Source organism: Papio anubis, chromosome 13 (genome assembly GCF_008728515.1).
Source record: "Papio anubis isolate 15944 chromosome 13, Panubis1.0, whole genome shotgun sequence".
NCBI lineage: Eukaryota > Metazoa > Chordata > Mammalia > Primates > Cercopithecidae > Papio > Papio anubis.
This window is the reverse complement of record NC_044988.1, coordinates 93913973-93930652: the sequence shown is the minus strand read 5'-3', so window position 1 is coordinate 93930652 and position 16680 is coordinate 93913973. Positions and strand designations below refer to the sequence as shown.

The 16680-nt window shown below is 45.8% G+C and overlaps 1 protein-coding gene across 3 annotated transcripts in view; it reads left to right on the top strand.

Moving 5' to 3' along the window:
* NR6A1 (nuclear receptor subfamily 6 group A member 1) overlaps positions 1-16680 on the top strand; it is a 259222-nt gene that overhangs the window by 233229 nt on the left and 9313 nt on the right. For 2 of the 3 annotated variants that reach the window (XM_031654501.1, XM_009188122.4), the window contains 4 exons: positions 2084-2238; positions 3906-4133; positions 6087-6341; positions 15575-15696. In XM_031654501.1, coding sequence (XP_031510361.1) covers positions 2084-2238; positions 3906-4133; positions 6087-6341; positions 15575-15696 — 760 coding nt within the window. The remainder of the gene's footprint in view (positions 1-2083; positions 2239-3905; positions 4134-6086; positions 6342-15574; positions 15697-16680) is intronic. The other variant, XM_031654502.1, reaches the window with a different exon arrangement.

The window sequence follows — 16680 nt, the reverse complement described above, 5'->3', positions numbered from 1 at the left end:
ATTCTCGTTTTTCAAGTCAGATATATGTCTTATAAATTCTTTTTGTTTTTTGGTCTGGACTAATAGCTGCTCTTTTTTATTATGGCAGAAGTAAAAACCATATAACATGAAATCTACCTTTTAAACAAAATTTTAATCACATAGTACAGTGTTGTTAACTATATGCACATTCTGATACAGCAAATCTTTAGAACTTTTTCATCTTATGTGACTGAAACACTATACCCATTAGACAACAGTTCCTCATTTTCCTCTCCCTTTGCCCATGGCAGCCATCATTCCACTTTCTGCTTATAAGAGTTTGACTACTTTAGATACCTCATAAAGTGGAATCATGCAGTATTTGTGCTTCTGTGACTAGTTTATTTCACTTGGTGTAATGTCATCATGGTTCATCCTTGGTATAGCTTATAATGACTTCCTTCTTTTTTAAGGTGTTTTATGTGTATATCACATTTTCTTATGCATTTCTCTGTCATCGGACACTTACACGTTGTATTCACTTCTTGACTATTTTGAATAATGCTGCAGTGAACGTGGGAGTGCAGTTATCTCTTCACAATCCTGATTTCAGTTCTTTTGGATAAATACCCGTAGATGGGATTGCTGGATCCTATGGTGGTTCTATTTTTACCTTTTTTGGGACCCTCCATGCTGTTTTCCATAGTGGTTGCACCATTTTACATTCCCACTAACGGTGCACAAGGTTTCCATTTCTTCACGTCCTTGCCAGCACTTACTATTTTCTGGACTTTTTTGTTTGTTTGTTTTTGGGTTTTTTTGGTTGTTGTTGTTGTCTTCTTTTGCATATAACAGACATCCTAACAGGTGTGAGTTAATATCTTCAAGTTTTGATTTGTATTTTCCTGATGATAAGTGATGTTGAGCATCTTTTTATATACCTATTGGTCATATGTCTTCTTTGGAGAAATGTCTGCTCAAGTTTCTTGTTCATTTTTCAATGTGTTTTGTTTTGTTTTGTTTTCTGTTACTGAGTTACGGGAGTTCCTTGTATATTGTGGATGTTGACCCCTTATCAAATGTATGGTAATATATTCTCCCATTTCATAGGGTATCTTTTTACCCTGTTGATTGTTTCCTTTGTTGCACAGAAGCTGTTTAGTTTAATGTAGTCACACTTGGCTAGTTTTGTTCTGTTTTCTGTACTTTTGGTGTTGTATCCAAGAAATCACTGCCAAGACCAGTTTTATGAAGATTTTCCCCTGTGTTTTCTCCAAGGAGTTTTATAGTTTTAGGTCTTATATTTAAATATTTAATCTATTTTGAGGTTGACGTCTGTGAACAGTATAAGGGTTCGACGTCTTTTGGGGGGTGGGGGCGGGGCACGTGGATGTAGTTTTCCCAGCACTGTTTGTTGAAGAGAGTATCCAAAATGTGGTGGTAGAAAGCCTCACAAAGGACATGACATTTGGGGTTTTTTTGTTTGGTTTTGTTTTGTCTTCTTTTGAGACAGGGTCTTGCTCTGTCACCCAGGCTGGGGTGGGTTAGTGCGATCATGGCTCACTAGAGCCTCAGTCTTCTGAGCTTAGGCCAGAATCTCCTGCCTCAGTCTCTTGAGTAGCTAGGACTACAGGCATGCACCACCAGGCCCAACTAATTTTTCTATTTTTTGTAGAGATGGGTTTCACCATGTTGCCCAGGCTGGTCTTGAACTTCTGGAACTCCCAAAGTTTTGGGATTACAGGCATGAGCCACCATGCCTGGCAAGAGGTGACATTTGAATTGAATCTTAAAGGACAAGTAGGAGATTGTCATTGAGGAGTGGTGTTTCAGGGTTAGGAAAGAATAGCCTCAAGGACAAAAAGGAGTTGAAAGAACCTCGAGGCTTCATGGCTTGAGAGTAGTATAAATGAGTAGGAGGAAGGCCACGAAGGGCCATGGTGCCAGGAGGAAGGAAGGCATGCTGTCCTAAGATTAGTGAGAGGCCCGGAGTATGGGGATCGAGGAGAGGGAACCTAGGTTTCTGGGAAATACTATGAGATTTAAATAAGCTCTCAGTCCTGAAGAAAGAACAGAGAGTGTCTTGAGCACCCATCTAACATGTCTCAATTCCTTGTCAAAGATATCAGAAGAAGAAATCGAAAGGATCATGTCTGGGCAGGAGTTTGAGGAAGAGGCCAATCACTGGAGCAACCATGGTGATAGTGACCACAGTTCCCCTGGGAACAGGGCTTCGGAGAGCAACCAGCCCTCACCAGGCTCCACACTGTCCTCCAGGTGAGCTTTAAGGCAAACCCATGATCATCATCTAGGGATCCCCCACCAAGGGGAGACCCACAGAAAACCTCTGGCTGAGTGTCCCTGCCAGGCTGTCTCAGCCATTGTACTGTTGCTCCCTCAGACTCTTGGAGTAGGGGTCAGGATGATTGAAAACAGTGTTTCCCAGCCCCTTTTATGCTAAAGACCTTGAAAATGTCAGTGGTCTCTTCTGCAGACTGATAAAGTGCTGTAGCTTCTATCCATGCCCATGTATTCTTCACCTAACAGAATAACATTTTTAATGTAGCCATTTTCTCTCGTTTATTTTATCACTGAAATAAACCTTTTTGACAGTTTTGAATTAAACTCTAGTTTCTCTGCCTCACAAGAGTCAATGTTTTTCACTTATAAATTTTAAGAAACATTGAAGACTTTGTAAGCCAGTCAGATTTGCTGCTATCAGAGAATACAAACTTAGAAACTCTTGGTTCAAGCATATCTTTAGTTAGTTGTCAGGTGTGAAATAGAGCCTTCAGCTATTAGGGAAAGTTTCCTTTCCCCAGAAACCTTTCTTATAGGATATAAATTGACAAACTTTTTCTGCAAAGGCCAGATAGTAAATATTTTCAGCTTTCCGGGCCTAGTGGTTTGGAGCTCAACTTCTCCATTCTGCCTTTGTAGTGTGAAAACAACCATGGCCATGGACAGTATGTGAACCAGTGAGCATGGCTGTGTTCCAAAATAGGCAGTGGGCTGGATTTAGCTTGCAAACCAAAGTTTGCCAGCCCCAATTATAGGAGATACACTTAGGCAAAAGCTGGAGGATTTTTTTTTTCTTAAGAGATGCCAGGCATGGTGGCTCACACCTGTATTCCCAGCACTTTGGGAGGTCAAGGTGGGTAGATTGCTTAAGTCCAGGAGTTCAAGACCAGCCTGGGCAATATGGCAAGACTTTTTTTTTTTTTTTAATTAAATACTTTTTTTAAAAAAAAGAGATGAAGTCTTGCTATGTTGCCCAGGCTTGTCTCAAATTCCTAGCCTTTGTGATCCTCCCACCTCAGCCTCCCAAGTAGCTGAAACTGTAGGTGCACACCACTGTGGCTGGCTTAGTTTTTTTTTTTTTTAATTAGTTGATAGAGTGGTTAGCTTTCTGCAAGAAAGAAAAGGAAGGCAAAAATCTACCTTTCTCTTCATATTTAATTAAAGCTTTTATCCCATTCAGGTGTCCCTTAGTTTGTTCCTTCCTTGGACTATTTAGGGGGTTGTTGCTGCATGCCGGGTTCCTTGCTAGGTGCTGGATTTGTTTTGTAGCCAGGCACTTAGCCTGTCTGTGCCTTAGTTTTCCTAGCAGTAATATATATACCCACTTTGCCATCTGTTAAAAAACTGTCCAGACATGGTACCTATACAAAGAATTCATTCAACCAATATTTATTCATTACCTACTCTGCCATGCACTTAGTGTCCAGTGGTGACCCCGACATTCATATACCCATAGAGTCTTTGTCTCACAGATGGGAATCTAGTTGGAGAGACATGAATTTAACTATTAATTATGCCCCCTGGCTTGATGAAGACCCAGACCTCATGGCCAAAGAATACCTAAAGTCACCTTCTGGCTCACTTCCTTTGAGTAATTACTAGACTTGCCATGGCTCTGTTTGATGCAAGACTTTTCTCTCCAGTAGGTCTGTGGAACTAAATGGATTCATGGCATTCAGGGAACAGTACATGGGAATGTCTGTGCCTCCACATTACCAATACATACCGCACCTTTTTAGCTATTCTGGCCACTCACCGCTTCTGCCCCCACAAGCTCGCAGCCTGGATCCCCAGTCATACAGTCTGATTCACCAGCTGTTATCAGCCGAGGACCTGGAGCCACTGGGCACGCCCATGTTGATCGAAGATGGGTGAGTGAGCTCCGTCCTTCTTGGCCCCTTGCAGTCTCAAAGTGTCCTGACCCCACACCCACTCACGTCCCTGGCTGCTATACCCGTGGCTTCAGAATGAGTTGGGCGAATAATGACTCAAGCATCAGGGGACAAATCTGTGCTAATCTTTGAAACCAGTGATCCCTTATTTTTTCCTTAAGCATCATTTCTCATAGAGTTGAGGTTACTTTCCAGTTCCTGTGGAATTGAGATAGAAGGGCCTTTGTTTCTGCTTGGGCCTAGGTAAGCCAGGTCCTGGCATGGGTCGGAGCACTTCCGTGATAGAGATGAGCAGTAATTTTGGGGATAGTCATATATCCAATATAGGCTCCTTCACAAAGCCCTAGCTGGTTGTAGCCTGTCTGCACCCCTCACCAGCATCCCCATGGCTAGCCTGGTGGCACGTGACCACTTTAGGTGCAGACTCGAGTGGGTGGAAGGAGTATTCTTCCAGTCTTTAGTCAGCCGTATGTGAGGCGATGATAGTTCAGCCTTCGGGCCTACCCATTGCTGCATCCATTACTGCTTGGCCTAGAGCATAAGCGAATGTGTGTTACCAAGCTTAGACCTCCAAGGAACATACACTGAGATTTCTTAAGCTAGTCTCCAGTTTCAGAAGAGGAGATTAAAATATCTACCCACAAGGAGGTCACACAAACCCTTTATAAATCTGGATGTAGGAAACCGGGCGTGGTGGCTCATGCCTGTAATCCCAGCACTTTCGGAGGCCTAGGTGGGCAGATCACAAGGTTACGAGTTCCAGACGAGCCTGGCCAACATGATGAAACCCCATGTGTACTAAAAATACAAAAATTAGCTGGGTATGGTGGCGCGTGCCTGTAATCCCAGCTACTCAGGAAGCTGAGGCAGGAGAATTGCTTGAACCCGGGAAGTGGAGCTTGCAGTGAGCCGAGATTGCACCACTGCACTCCAGTTCTGGGCAGCAGAGCGAAATTCCGTCTCAGAAAAAAAAAAAAATTTAGATGTAGGAGTGTGAGGAAAAGTCTTGGCAAGGGGCCTTGAGAGGAAGGAAGCTGAAACTCTTGGGTCTGTGGGTCTGTGGTCTCAAAGGCCCCTTTTATTCCAGCTTTAGCTTAAAGGAAAGGCTGAGCAATGCTGGTTCCTGAACTCACCACCAGGGGGTGGACTGAGAGCAGAAAAAGCTTCTGAACTTGTTCTGTTCTCTTCAGCAGTCTGGATGTGAGGCTTATTTTTGTCCAGTTCCTTTGTTGGGTGGGCATCAGATCCACCCCATTAGAGTTCCATTGCCAGAACTTGAACGGGAGTGACTGGGATTTTCTCTAAGACATGGAACATTAGAGAACACCAACAATAAAAGTCATATTCCCTGACAATTGGACACGTTTCTCTCTTTTTTTTTTTTTTTTTTTAAAGACAGTCTTGCTCTGTCGCCCAGGCTGGAATGCAGTGGCACGATCTTGGCTTACTGCAACCTCTGCCTCTCAGGTTCAAGTGATTCTTCTGCCTCAGCCTCTCGAGTAGCTGGGATTACAGGCATGTGCCACCACACCCGGCTAAATTTTGTGTTTTCAGTAGAGATGGGGTTTCACCATGTTGGCCAGGCTGGTCTCGAACTCCTGACCTCAAGTGATCCACCTGCCTTGGCCTCCCAAAGTGCTGGGGTTACAGGCATGAGCCATTGCACCCAGCCAATTGCACACATTTCTAAGTCTCCTTTCCCCTCAGCAGCCTTTCCTCATCAGACCCACCTCTCCAGCCCTGAGCTTGCTGTGCGCCTCAGCCCTCCCCCTTTATCAGAAAATCACACTGAATGGAACTGGAGACCTGTGGGCATGGAGCAAGGAGCCCATTGCCAGAGTCCCTTTGTGCCCTTGGGACTACCTTTTCTCTGTACCCTCATCCTCACCCTCTGACCAATGGAAGTGATTTTCCCCTGTCCCTGCCCCTCAGATACGCTGTGACACAGGCAGAACTGTTTGCCCTGCTTTGCCGCCTGGCCGACGAGCTGCTCTTTAGGCAGATTGCCTGGATCAAGAAACTGCCTTTCTTCTGCGAGCTCTCAATCAAGGATTACACGTGCCTCTTGAGCTCCACATGGCAGGAGCTAATCCTGCTGTCCTCCCTCACCGTTTACAGCAAGCAGATCTTTGGGGAACTGGCTGATGTCACTGCCAAGTACTCACCCTCCGATGAAGAATTACACAGGTGAGGGCTCCTGGCTGGGGAGGAAATACCAAACAACCAAACCATTGTCATCTCTGTAAGGCTGAGTTGCCTGGCCCTTCAGAGGATAGAGGATAGGCACTACACCACATAGGCCTGGATTTGAATCCTCACTCTGCCACTCATTAGATTTGTGACCTTAGCCAAGTCTCTGATCCTCAGGTTCTGAACTGGTAAAATGGAGTGATAACGGAATTTCCCCAGTAAGATGGTTGTTAAGAATAAATTTTTTGTATTCAAGCTTAGCAGAATGCTAAGCTGTAGTTTTTTTAAAAATTATTTTTTGAGACAGAGTCTCACTCTGGCACCCAGGCTGGAGTATAGTGGCATGATCTTGGCTCACTGCAACCTCTGCCTCCCTGGTTCAAGTGATTCTCCTGCCTCAGCCTCCCAAGTAGTTGGGATTACAGGTGCCTGCCACCACACCTGGCTAATTTTTGTATTTTTACTAGAGACAGAGTTTCACCATGTTGGCCAGGCTGGTCTCAAACTGCTGACCTCAAGTGATCCACCCGCCTTAGCCTCTCAAAGTGCTGGGATTACAGACATGAGCCACCACACCCAGCTGATCTTTATTATACTTGGATTACTGAGATAACACATCCAGGAAAAACAATGTAAATTCTGCCTACAAGGCAAGAGGGGCTTTGAACTGGAATTTACAATCCAGGAAAAAGACCTAGGGGTCATTTTGGTACCTATAGTGTGCCAGGCACTAGGCTAGATTTGTGTTTTTGAGACAGTGTCTCTGTCACCCAGGCTGGAGGGCAGTGGTGTGATCTTGGCTCACTGCAAGCTCCGCCTCCCAGGTTCACGCCATTCTCCCGCCTTAGCCTCCTGAGTAACTGGGACTACAGGCGCCCACCACCACGCCTGGCTAATTTTTTGTGTATTTAGTAGAGATGGAGTTTCACCGTGTTAGCCAGGATGGTCTCTATCTCGTGACCTCGTGATCCGCCTGCCTCGGCCTCCCAAAGTGCTGGGATTACAGGTGTGAGCCACCGTGCCTGGCTTAGGCTAGATATTTTTAATTGTCTTCTTTCTTTCTCACAGCCTCCAGCCTTATAGGTGGTGGTGTGCCTATTTTATAGATGAGAAAAGTGAAGTTCAGAAAGAGACTTCCCCATAAGGGTTTGGGATTTGAATCCAGAGCCTTAGATTTGAGCATATGCCTGCCTGCCTGAAAAGCTTAGGTTCTTTGAGTCCATATGAGATGTGGTGAGATGTTGAAAGCATAGGACTAGAAGACTGAGCTGTTCTCTTTGTCATTTTCTGGCATAAAATTTTATCTCAGCTGGCCAGTATCCTTATAACCTCCTTGTCCAGAGTGGGTAGTCTCCCTGCTGTTCTGGGGCCTGTCCAAGCACACTTTTTACTCATTTACTCTGCAGACCTGGAGCACAGGGCGACCATATTTTCTGACCCCTAAAATCAAGACAAATGATCTGCTGAGATGACTTTCTGCCTTGTTAATTAATCCATATGAAAAGTCTTATAGCCAGGCATGTGGCTCACACCTGCACATCCCGGCACTTTGAGAGGCCAAGGCAAGTGGATCATCTGAGGTTGGGAGTTCGAGACCTGCCTGACTGACATGGAGAAACCCTGTCTCTACAAAAATTAGCCAGGCATGGTGGCGCATGCCTGTAATCCCAGCTACTCGGGAGGCTGAGGCAGGAGAATTGCTTGAACTTGGGAGGTGGAAGTTGCAGTGAGCCGAGATTGTGCCATTGCACTCCAGCCTGGGCAACAAGAGTGAAACTCCATCTCAGAAAAAAAAAAAAAAAAAAGTCTTATAATGCTTAATTCGTAAATAGACATTTCAATAAATGACCTTTATTGGCTAGTTCAAAAGTCATGGGATTCCAGGGCACCAAGAAGAAAAGAAAAGGTGCCCCTGACTGGGCGCGGTAGCTCACGCCTGTAATCCCAGCACTTTGGGAGGCCGAGGTGGGCGGATCACGAGGTCAGGAGATCGAGACCATCCTGGCTAACACGGTGAAACCCCGTCTCTACTAAAAATACAAAAATTAGCCGGGCGTGGTGGCGGGTGGAGGCTGAGACAGGAGAATGGTGTGAACCCGGGTAGGCAGAGCTTGCAGTGAGTTCGTGCCACTGCACTTCAGCCTGGGTGACAGAGCAAGACTCTGTTTCAAAAAAAAGAAAAAAAGGTGCCCCTATCCATGAAAGCTGGAGAGGGGAAAGTAGCAGCTCTTACACTTTTCTTCACAGAACTGGAGTCCATCTCCCCCTGCCACCCAGTTGTGGCATAAAGACAAACCAAGGCTCAAGCAGAGAACAGTGCTCCAAGACTTGCAAGGGCCCTTTGCACAGCTAGGGGAGGGGGGATTCAGCTTGCTGACCCTCTGTACTTGTTTTCTAATATTTCCTTATTAATGATGCTTACTGGCTTCAGGGTGATCTATAAATGACAGAGTTTTGAACCCAGCTGACACTCTGTCTGGTAAACAGAGCTATCTGATTTTGCAGTTGACCTAACCCCTTGTCCAGAGCCTCTAATTCATTGTTTCCATCAAATTCCTGTCTCCTGCTGCATAACTCTGCTCCATAGGGGTGTTTGGATAGCAGTCAGTCTGCTCTGATGCTGTCAGGGTTTGCAGAGCTGGCCCAAGGAGCCCAGCCTTTCTGGGTGCCTGGAATCTACCAGTTTAGCCTGGGACTACAGGATCAGCCTTTGGACTCCACTCCTGAGTAATGGGTTTGCCCAGGCCCTCTGCAGGCAGGGAAGGGTCACTGGCTTTACAGGGTTCTCTTTGGCTTTGAGCTTCATAAGGCATCCCACTTCACTGTAGCCAGGCCCTTAAGCCCCAAGACCAAGGCAAAAGTCAGTAACAGCAGTAGTAAGGAAACTTCCTTCCTTGGTAGGAATTTTTCTAATCAAGGAGGATCTAAAGCTGTACCGTCCACTATGGTAGCCACTAGCTCATGTGGCTTTTAAAATACAAATTTATTAAAAATAGAAATGTAGTTCTCATTTGCACCAGCCACATTTCAAGTGCTCAATAGCCACGTGGCTAGTGGCTGCTAGTACAAATTAAGATCATTTTTATCATCACATAAAGTTTTATTGAACGTTGCTGTCTTTAGAACGTGTGTTGCTGCTGAGCTGTCAAGTGGGTTCTGAGAAGAGGAAATGGATTTGTTGTTGGACTCTACTGTGGAATCCATCGATGGAAAAATAACAGTTAAACTTCAACACACTAGTTCTGATTCCATGGCCATTTACTGAGTATTGTGTGTTTTGTGGGGAGGAAGCTGGGATCACAGGTGATGCAGACATGGTTTCTGACTCAGAGTCCGTATCGTTGATTTAGGGGACTGGGAGGCAAAAAGAAGCAGATACAACGTACAGTGCAGGGTTGTGTTGGTGGAGATGACGGGGCATCTGAAGAGAACTGTACAAGCATAGACCGAGGAGTGAGTACGTCTGTTCGCAGGGTCGGAGAAAACTTAAGAGAGGAACAGACATTTGAGCTGCACGTTGAAGTGGGTATTTCTAGGTACATTGTAGAGAACAGGAAGGTAGGAGATAACACAAAGTCCTAGAAGTTAGAGATCCTGGATGGTTGCTATGTGCAGGGAATCAAAAGCAATTCTGTGGATTTAGGGTATAAAGAGAATGTATCTAAGACAGAGAAATGAGGGGAGAATTGACTAGAGAGAAAGATACAGGCAAGGCAGGTCATGAAGGTGCTCAAATGTCAATCTAAGTAATTTGGGATTTGTTGTGTAAATAGTATTAAGTCTTGGGAAGTTTTTAAGTGGAGGAATTACACAGGTTGCATTTTAGAAAGATTTCTATGGCAATAAAGTTCAGGATGGATTGGCGTGGACAAGACTGGAGCATCGTGGCTGGGTAGGAAGGAGGCTGTTCCATAGCCCAGGTAAAAGAAAATAAGACCTGGACAAAGCAGCAGTGACTGTGGAGACAGAGAGGGGAGCACAAAGCCAAGAGATGTCAAGGAGATAAAGTCAGTGGGACTTCAGTGAGTGGAAAATGTCAGAGATGACTGCTGAGTTTTTGGACTAGCCAGGCAGGTGGGCACCAATTTTCTTAGCCAGGATGAAGGAGCAGGGAAGAACAGGATGGGAGATGAGTAATGAGTTTGGTTTGGGTGTCTGTGGAGTCTGAGATGCATGTGGAACTGCCTAGGACGTCATAGGAAGTGGAAGAACCTCTGGAGTCAGGTTAACCACTGGAAAGCAGTAACCTCTCTGCTAGAAACCCAGGTTGTGGAGTCTGTAATTGGCCATAGCACTCTCCTACCTTGCCTGCTACTGCCTTGCTCCCACTCCCCCAGATGGCCTTTACTTCTTCACAACTCTTGAGTGCAAGTGAGTTCCTGCTGTCATGGAAAGGCTTTTCCCAGATGATACATGATCACCTCCTTTTTCTCTTCTCAAATATTGAATCAAATTTATGGTGCCCATATTCCTTAATCAGACTGTTATCAGACAGTGAACCGGGTGAATTTGATTTAAAGCAGATTGTAGCACCAGCCAGTGACTGCTCCTGGCCCTAATCAAGACTCCTCTCAAGAGAAGATGCCTTGAGCTAGATGGGCTTTAATGGGCACTTCTATCTCAGCACCAGCTCCATTTCTGCCAGATCTCTGGAAAGTTGCCTCCCAGCTTCCCTGCCTAACTATAAGGCTCAGGAAACAGACTTTTATTTTTGCTACAATAATGGGAGAGATGATGATGGTGCTGTTTGTAGTGATAACAGCTAACAATTATGCCAAATTCTGTCTTAAGTGCCTTACATATATTATCTGTTGAATTCTTACTGCTACCTTGTGTGACTGGCACTAATATTATCCCTGTTCTAGAGATGAGGAGCATGAGGTTGAGAGAGGTGAAAACTAAAGGCTACAAAGCTAGAGAGAGATGGAGCTAAGTTTATCACCTGTGTCTGTTGTGCTCCAATGCCCAGCCTCTTTAACATTGCCTTATACTAAATTCTTATTTTCCCAGAGCATTTTCAGAAGGTTTGACTTTCTGGAATTTGTCCTGAAACTAGTCTTGGTTTTCATCTTGGAGTCTGTACATGGGTGCTGAGATGGCAATTTCTCTAAGGTTGTGGCTGATGGCCACTCCTGGGGGTAGGTGCATTTAGATGAATGAAAAAGAGACAACTGAGTCTCTCAGCCCCCTTAATGGGACATAACTTACATAGTGTCAGTTTGAATTGCTGACTGAATGGTCCAGTGGTTTGGGGGATCCTGGCAGGAATGTTTTCCTTGTCCCAGCATGCTTGTGTAATGGGAACCTAGAAGAAGAATGGGTGTGTTTGTCCAACTTTCTGGCTTTCAATGCTGATAATTTGTAGACAGTGAATACAGGGGCATTAAAACTGGAGTGGGCAGATGTGGAGGAGGCACGGCTACAGGCAAAGGCAGGCCCATGGAACAGAGAACAACTTTGTTTATCAAGGGGTGGGATGCGGGGTGTGGAGGAAAGCTTTGCAGTCAGGCAGTGGAGACTGAGTGGGGGCTGCCGGGCTAGCTGCCAGCCCCCACCACTACTGGGGGTCCATGGTGGCTGCCTGTTGGAGGAATTTTGGAAAAGAGGGATGTGCTGCCCCAAGAGAAAGGGCAGATCAGGGCATATGGACAGGCCAGGCACTTGGGAACTCCTTTGTGTCCCTCAGGTTAAGAGTCAGCCAGGAACAGGTTTGGCACTCCTGGCTAGGGATCTGGCTGATAGCCACACACCTGCAGGGTCTAGAGTGCCAGAGTGAACACTTGGGGTAGGGGGTTGCTGATTAAAGGACAGAGCATTATCTTTGCTTGCTACATACTCCGCCACCAGACAGATGCTGACACTGCCTCTCCCCTTGCGTTCTCCTTTTTTATGCCCTGCCCCATTTCATCCCCACCCCTCCAAGCAGATACTGAAAGAAATTGGCAATAAAGAACTTTTTTTCCCACTCTCAAGAACATAAATATCCAATAGAGTGCTATGATGAGGAGTGGTCTTCACTCCCAGGCATACCGCCTCCTGCAAGTCAGCATCCTGGAGGTACTTGCAGGGACAGTTCTGTGCACTGTAGCAGAACTGACATCCTCCCAGGGCTGGGCCCTGCTCTGAGTTACTGTGGGGACACAACTCCTGAGGTCCCCTGTGGTAGTATGTGGTTAGCCTTTTCCAGGTAGCAGCTAAGAACAAGACAGGATCAAGAGTGGGCAGTGTAGTGCTGAGGAAAGTCGCTATGCTTGGAATTAGAAAACCTAGGTTTGAACATTGGCCTCATCACCACTACCATTTACTTCCCGTGCAACCTTGGGGTAGCCACCTCTTTTTCTGCTTCCTCATCCCTAACATGGTGGTGATACCATGTATCCTTCCAGGTTATCAGCAAGGTAAAGTGTAAGAATGCATATGAAAAGGCCTAATACATAATAGAGACTCAGTAAATAACTCCCTGAGCCTTCATTTCCACATGTGAACAAAGGGGGTTATGATTTGTATCCATTCTGTGAATTTATTGGGAATATCAATAAGATTAAATGTCTGTAGAATACTTAATGTGCCTGGCAGGTAGCAAACACTCAACGAATGGTAGAATGGTAGAAACGGTATTATAGATTGGTGGTTATTGTGGTTATTCAATATGAATCTATCGGCCAGGCTGGGAACATATCAGTAAAGTTGTAAAAGCCATTGGGCCAGGTACAGAGAAACTGAGTCAGCCATAGTAGCTCAGATCAGCTAAAAGAATCCCCAGCTCATACTGGGAGCCATGCCAAGGCCGAAGGTCAGAGTTCCAGATTGCATGTGCAGTCATCTCTCAGTATCCGTGGAGGATTGCTTCCAGGATCCCCATGGATACCAAAATCTACAGATGTTCAAGTCCTTCATATAAAATGGTGCAGTATTTGTGTATAACCTATGCATATCTTCCTGTATATTTTAAATCAGCTCTAGAATCTTTATAATACTGGATGCAATATAAATGATGTAAATGCCATGTAAATAGTTATTACATTGGTTTTTGGTTTGGGAGAGTTTCTTGTTTTTTTTTCTTTTTCGGGTTTTTTAGTTGGTTGGTTTTGTTTTGTTTGTTTGTTTGTTTGTTTTCGTGAGACAGGGTCTCACTCTATCGCCCAGGCTAGTGCAGTGATAACAGTCACAGCTCACTGCAACCTCCCATGTTCAGGTGATCCTCCCACCTCAGCCTCCCAAGTAGCTGGGACCGCAGGCATGCACTACCATGCCCAGCTAATTTTTGTATTTTTTGTAAAGATGGAGTTTTGCCATGTTGCCCAGGCTGGTAGCGAACTTCTGGGCTCAAGCAGTCTTCCTGCCTCAGCCTGTCAAGGTGCTTGGACTACAGGTGTGAGCCACTACACACAGCCATTATACTGTGTTTTAAAAATTTGTCTTTTTTATTGTTGTATTGTTTTTTTAAAAAATATTTTGATGCAGTTGGTGGAACCCAGAGATATAGAACCCATGGATACTGAGAACTAGCTCTACCTGCTGCTGAGGCTCCCCTTGGTGCTTAAAAAGGGCAGGAGCCTCCGGCCCCAACCAGAGCCAGGCTTTCCCCAAGCAAGAGAAAGTGTCCTGCTTGTCCAGGAAGCCAAAGCCTGCAAAGCCTTCAAAGTTAACACAGAAAACAGTAGATTCCAGAAAGCAATAGTTCATCCCCAGGTGTTCTGGGCCCTACCCAGATAGGGCCTTCTTGGCCTGGCACAGGGCTGTATTGCACAGATCTGAAGATGTCACCAGGAAGCAGGCCTGAAACTAAGCTGCTCCTCTTTGTGACTGAGCTGTATCTGAGGCCCATTTGGGACCCACTGCCCACTAGCCAGGCCACTCCTAGAATGACTCAGGCCAGACTTGACTGCGTCTTTTATAAACTCCTGCTTCCTGGTTAAGTGTTTGCCTGCTTGGTTTGATGGTATCTCCATCTCTGGTATGAAGTATACCCAAAACATTAATCCCCTGGGCTGGCCTAGCCTGGGGCTCTGTTGCCTAAAACTTGGACTTTCCCCAGAGAGCTCACTCCTAGACCCAAAGAAAGGAGCATGGGGGCTTTGAGCCCCCTCTGCTAGGATATACCACCTTAGATATTAGAAAAACCAAGGCCTTGGGTTCAGGTTCCAAATTCCTACTCTGTCACCAATTAACTGTGTCTTTGTGGACCAGATCCCTCCCTTCTTTGAACTTCAGTTGCTCATCTGTACAGTGGTGATGATTATCTTACCCACCTCATAGGGTTGAGAGAATTAAATGTGATAATGCTCATGAAGTGCCTAGCACAGAGGATGGCGTGATATGGAAACTCAGTTAACATTTTCCTCCCTCCTGCGAAAGTCAGGGATGCCAATAAAAATTTTCACTATGCAGGTTGGGCACGGTGGCTCATGCCTGTAATCCCAGCACTTTGGGAGGCCAAGGCAGGCGGATCACGAGGTCAGGAGATCAAGACCACCCTGGCTAACATGGTGAAACCCCGTCTCTACTAAAAATACAAAAAAATTAGCTGGATGTGGTGGCAGGTGCCTATAATCCCAGCTACTCGGGAGGCTGAGGGAGAAGAATCGTTTGAACCTAGGAGGCGGAGGTTGCAGTGAGCCGAGATCGCGCCATTGCACTCCAGCCTGGGTGACAGAGCAAGACTCCATCTCAAAAAAAAAAAAAAAAAAAAAAAAAAATCGCTATGCATAACCTCAGCTCTGCTGGAAGCAGTTAACATAAGCAAATACAATCAGCAGCTTTTTTTGCAGTGTGGCAGAGTCTCACATAGAGTCACCATGGCAGCTGCCATTGATACCAGAGACTGCATCTCAACAATAGCTGTATCTTAATAATGTTGTGTTTCTCCACATTTATATCCCAGACCTTCTTTGGCCCTTGTTAGCCGAAGAATGCAAGCATTATCATTTTGCAGAGGAGGACCTCAAAGCATAGGGGGGTCAGATGACCTTGCCAAGATCTCATAGCTTGTGTGTGATGGAGCTGGATTTGAACCTAGATTGACTCTACCTGACCTTGGGAAGAGCAGCTTGCATGAGCTACGTTGGCCTGTAGACAAAGCATGGATCTGCCTGTACTTCCCAAATGGCTTTGGATCCCATTTCCTCCAAGCTCAGCCTGTTGAAGGAGCTGTAGGAGCTCTTTGGCTGCCCTTTCCTGGCCCCTACTGGTATGACAACCAACTGTTAACACCTGTGTCTGTTCCCCAGATTTAGTGATGAAGGGATGGAGGTGATCGAGCGGCTCATCTACCTCTATCACAAGTTCCATCAGCTAAAGGTCAGCAATGAGGAATATGCTTGCATGAAAGCAATTAACTTCCTAAATCAAGGTGAGTGGCTGGGGTAGGAAAAGGGACCTTTGCGGGGGCCAGGGGGGTCGATGACATTTGATTTGCCCTCCTGTTTCACCCCTCCTTACCCTCAGGACTGTCACACAGAATCCATCACACCATCTAGGTTTCAATCCAGGAAGACTTGTGCACCCCCTTGTCATCACCCTGACCCTTTATAGTACAGGGAATGCGGGAATGCTTTGGATTTTTTTTTTTCTCCAAACTGAAATGCCACAATCTCTATAACTCATAGAGGAAGGAAGAGGATTCGCTTTGTTTAGTCAGTTTTAATGCATTTGCACACAGACACCAAGGACAGTACGTGCGTCATTTTAAATATGTACCAAGTTTACCAGTGACTGAAGAAGAGCAGAGTGACTGATGAAACTATTGGAGATAAGGCCTCTGTAACAGGCTGGCAGTGGTTCTGACAGCCCCTTCAGGGCAGAGCAGGGGTGCACAAACACACACACACACGCGCATATCAAGCATGACTTTTAATTAAAAGAATGCTGGGCCGGGCGCGGTGGCTCACACCTGTAATCCTAGCACTTTGGGAGGCCGAGGTGGGTGGGTCACAAGGTCAGGAGATCAAGACCATTCTGGCTAACATGGTGAAACCCCGTCTCTATTAAAAATACAAAAATTGGCTGGGTGCAGTGGCTCACGCCTGTAATCCCAGCTACTGGGGAGGCTGAGGCAGGAGAATGGCATGAACCCAGGAGGCGGAGCTTGCAGTGAGCCGAGATTGGGCCACTGCACTCCAGCGTGAGTGACAGAGCGAGACTCCGTCTCAAAAAAAAAAAAAAAAAAAAAAAAAAAGAATGCCGGATGTGATTTATGTGGAATATTACCTGCAAAGGGGCACTTGGCAGCTGCTGGTAAAACCAGTATAGGGAGGAGGGTTGTATTCTCTTTTTTCCAAAGTAGCTAATGTGTACTCTGCTCCCATAGTGGCACTGGATTCTTCTGCTGCCTGTG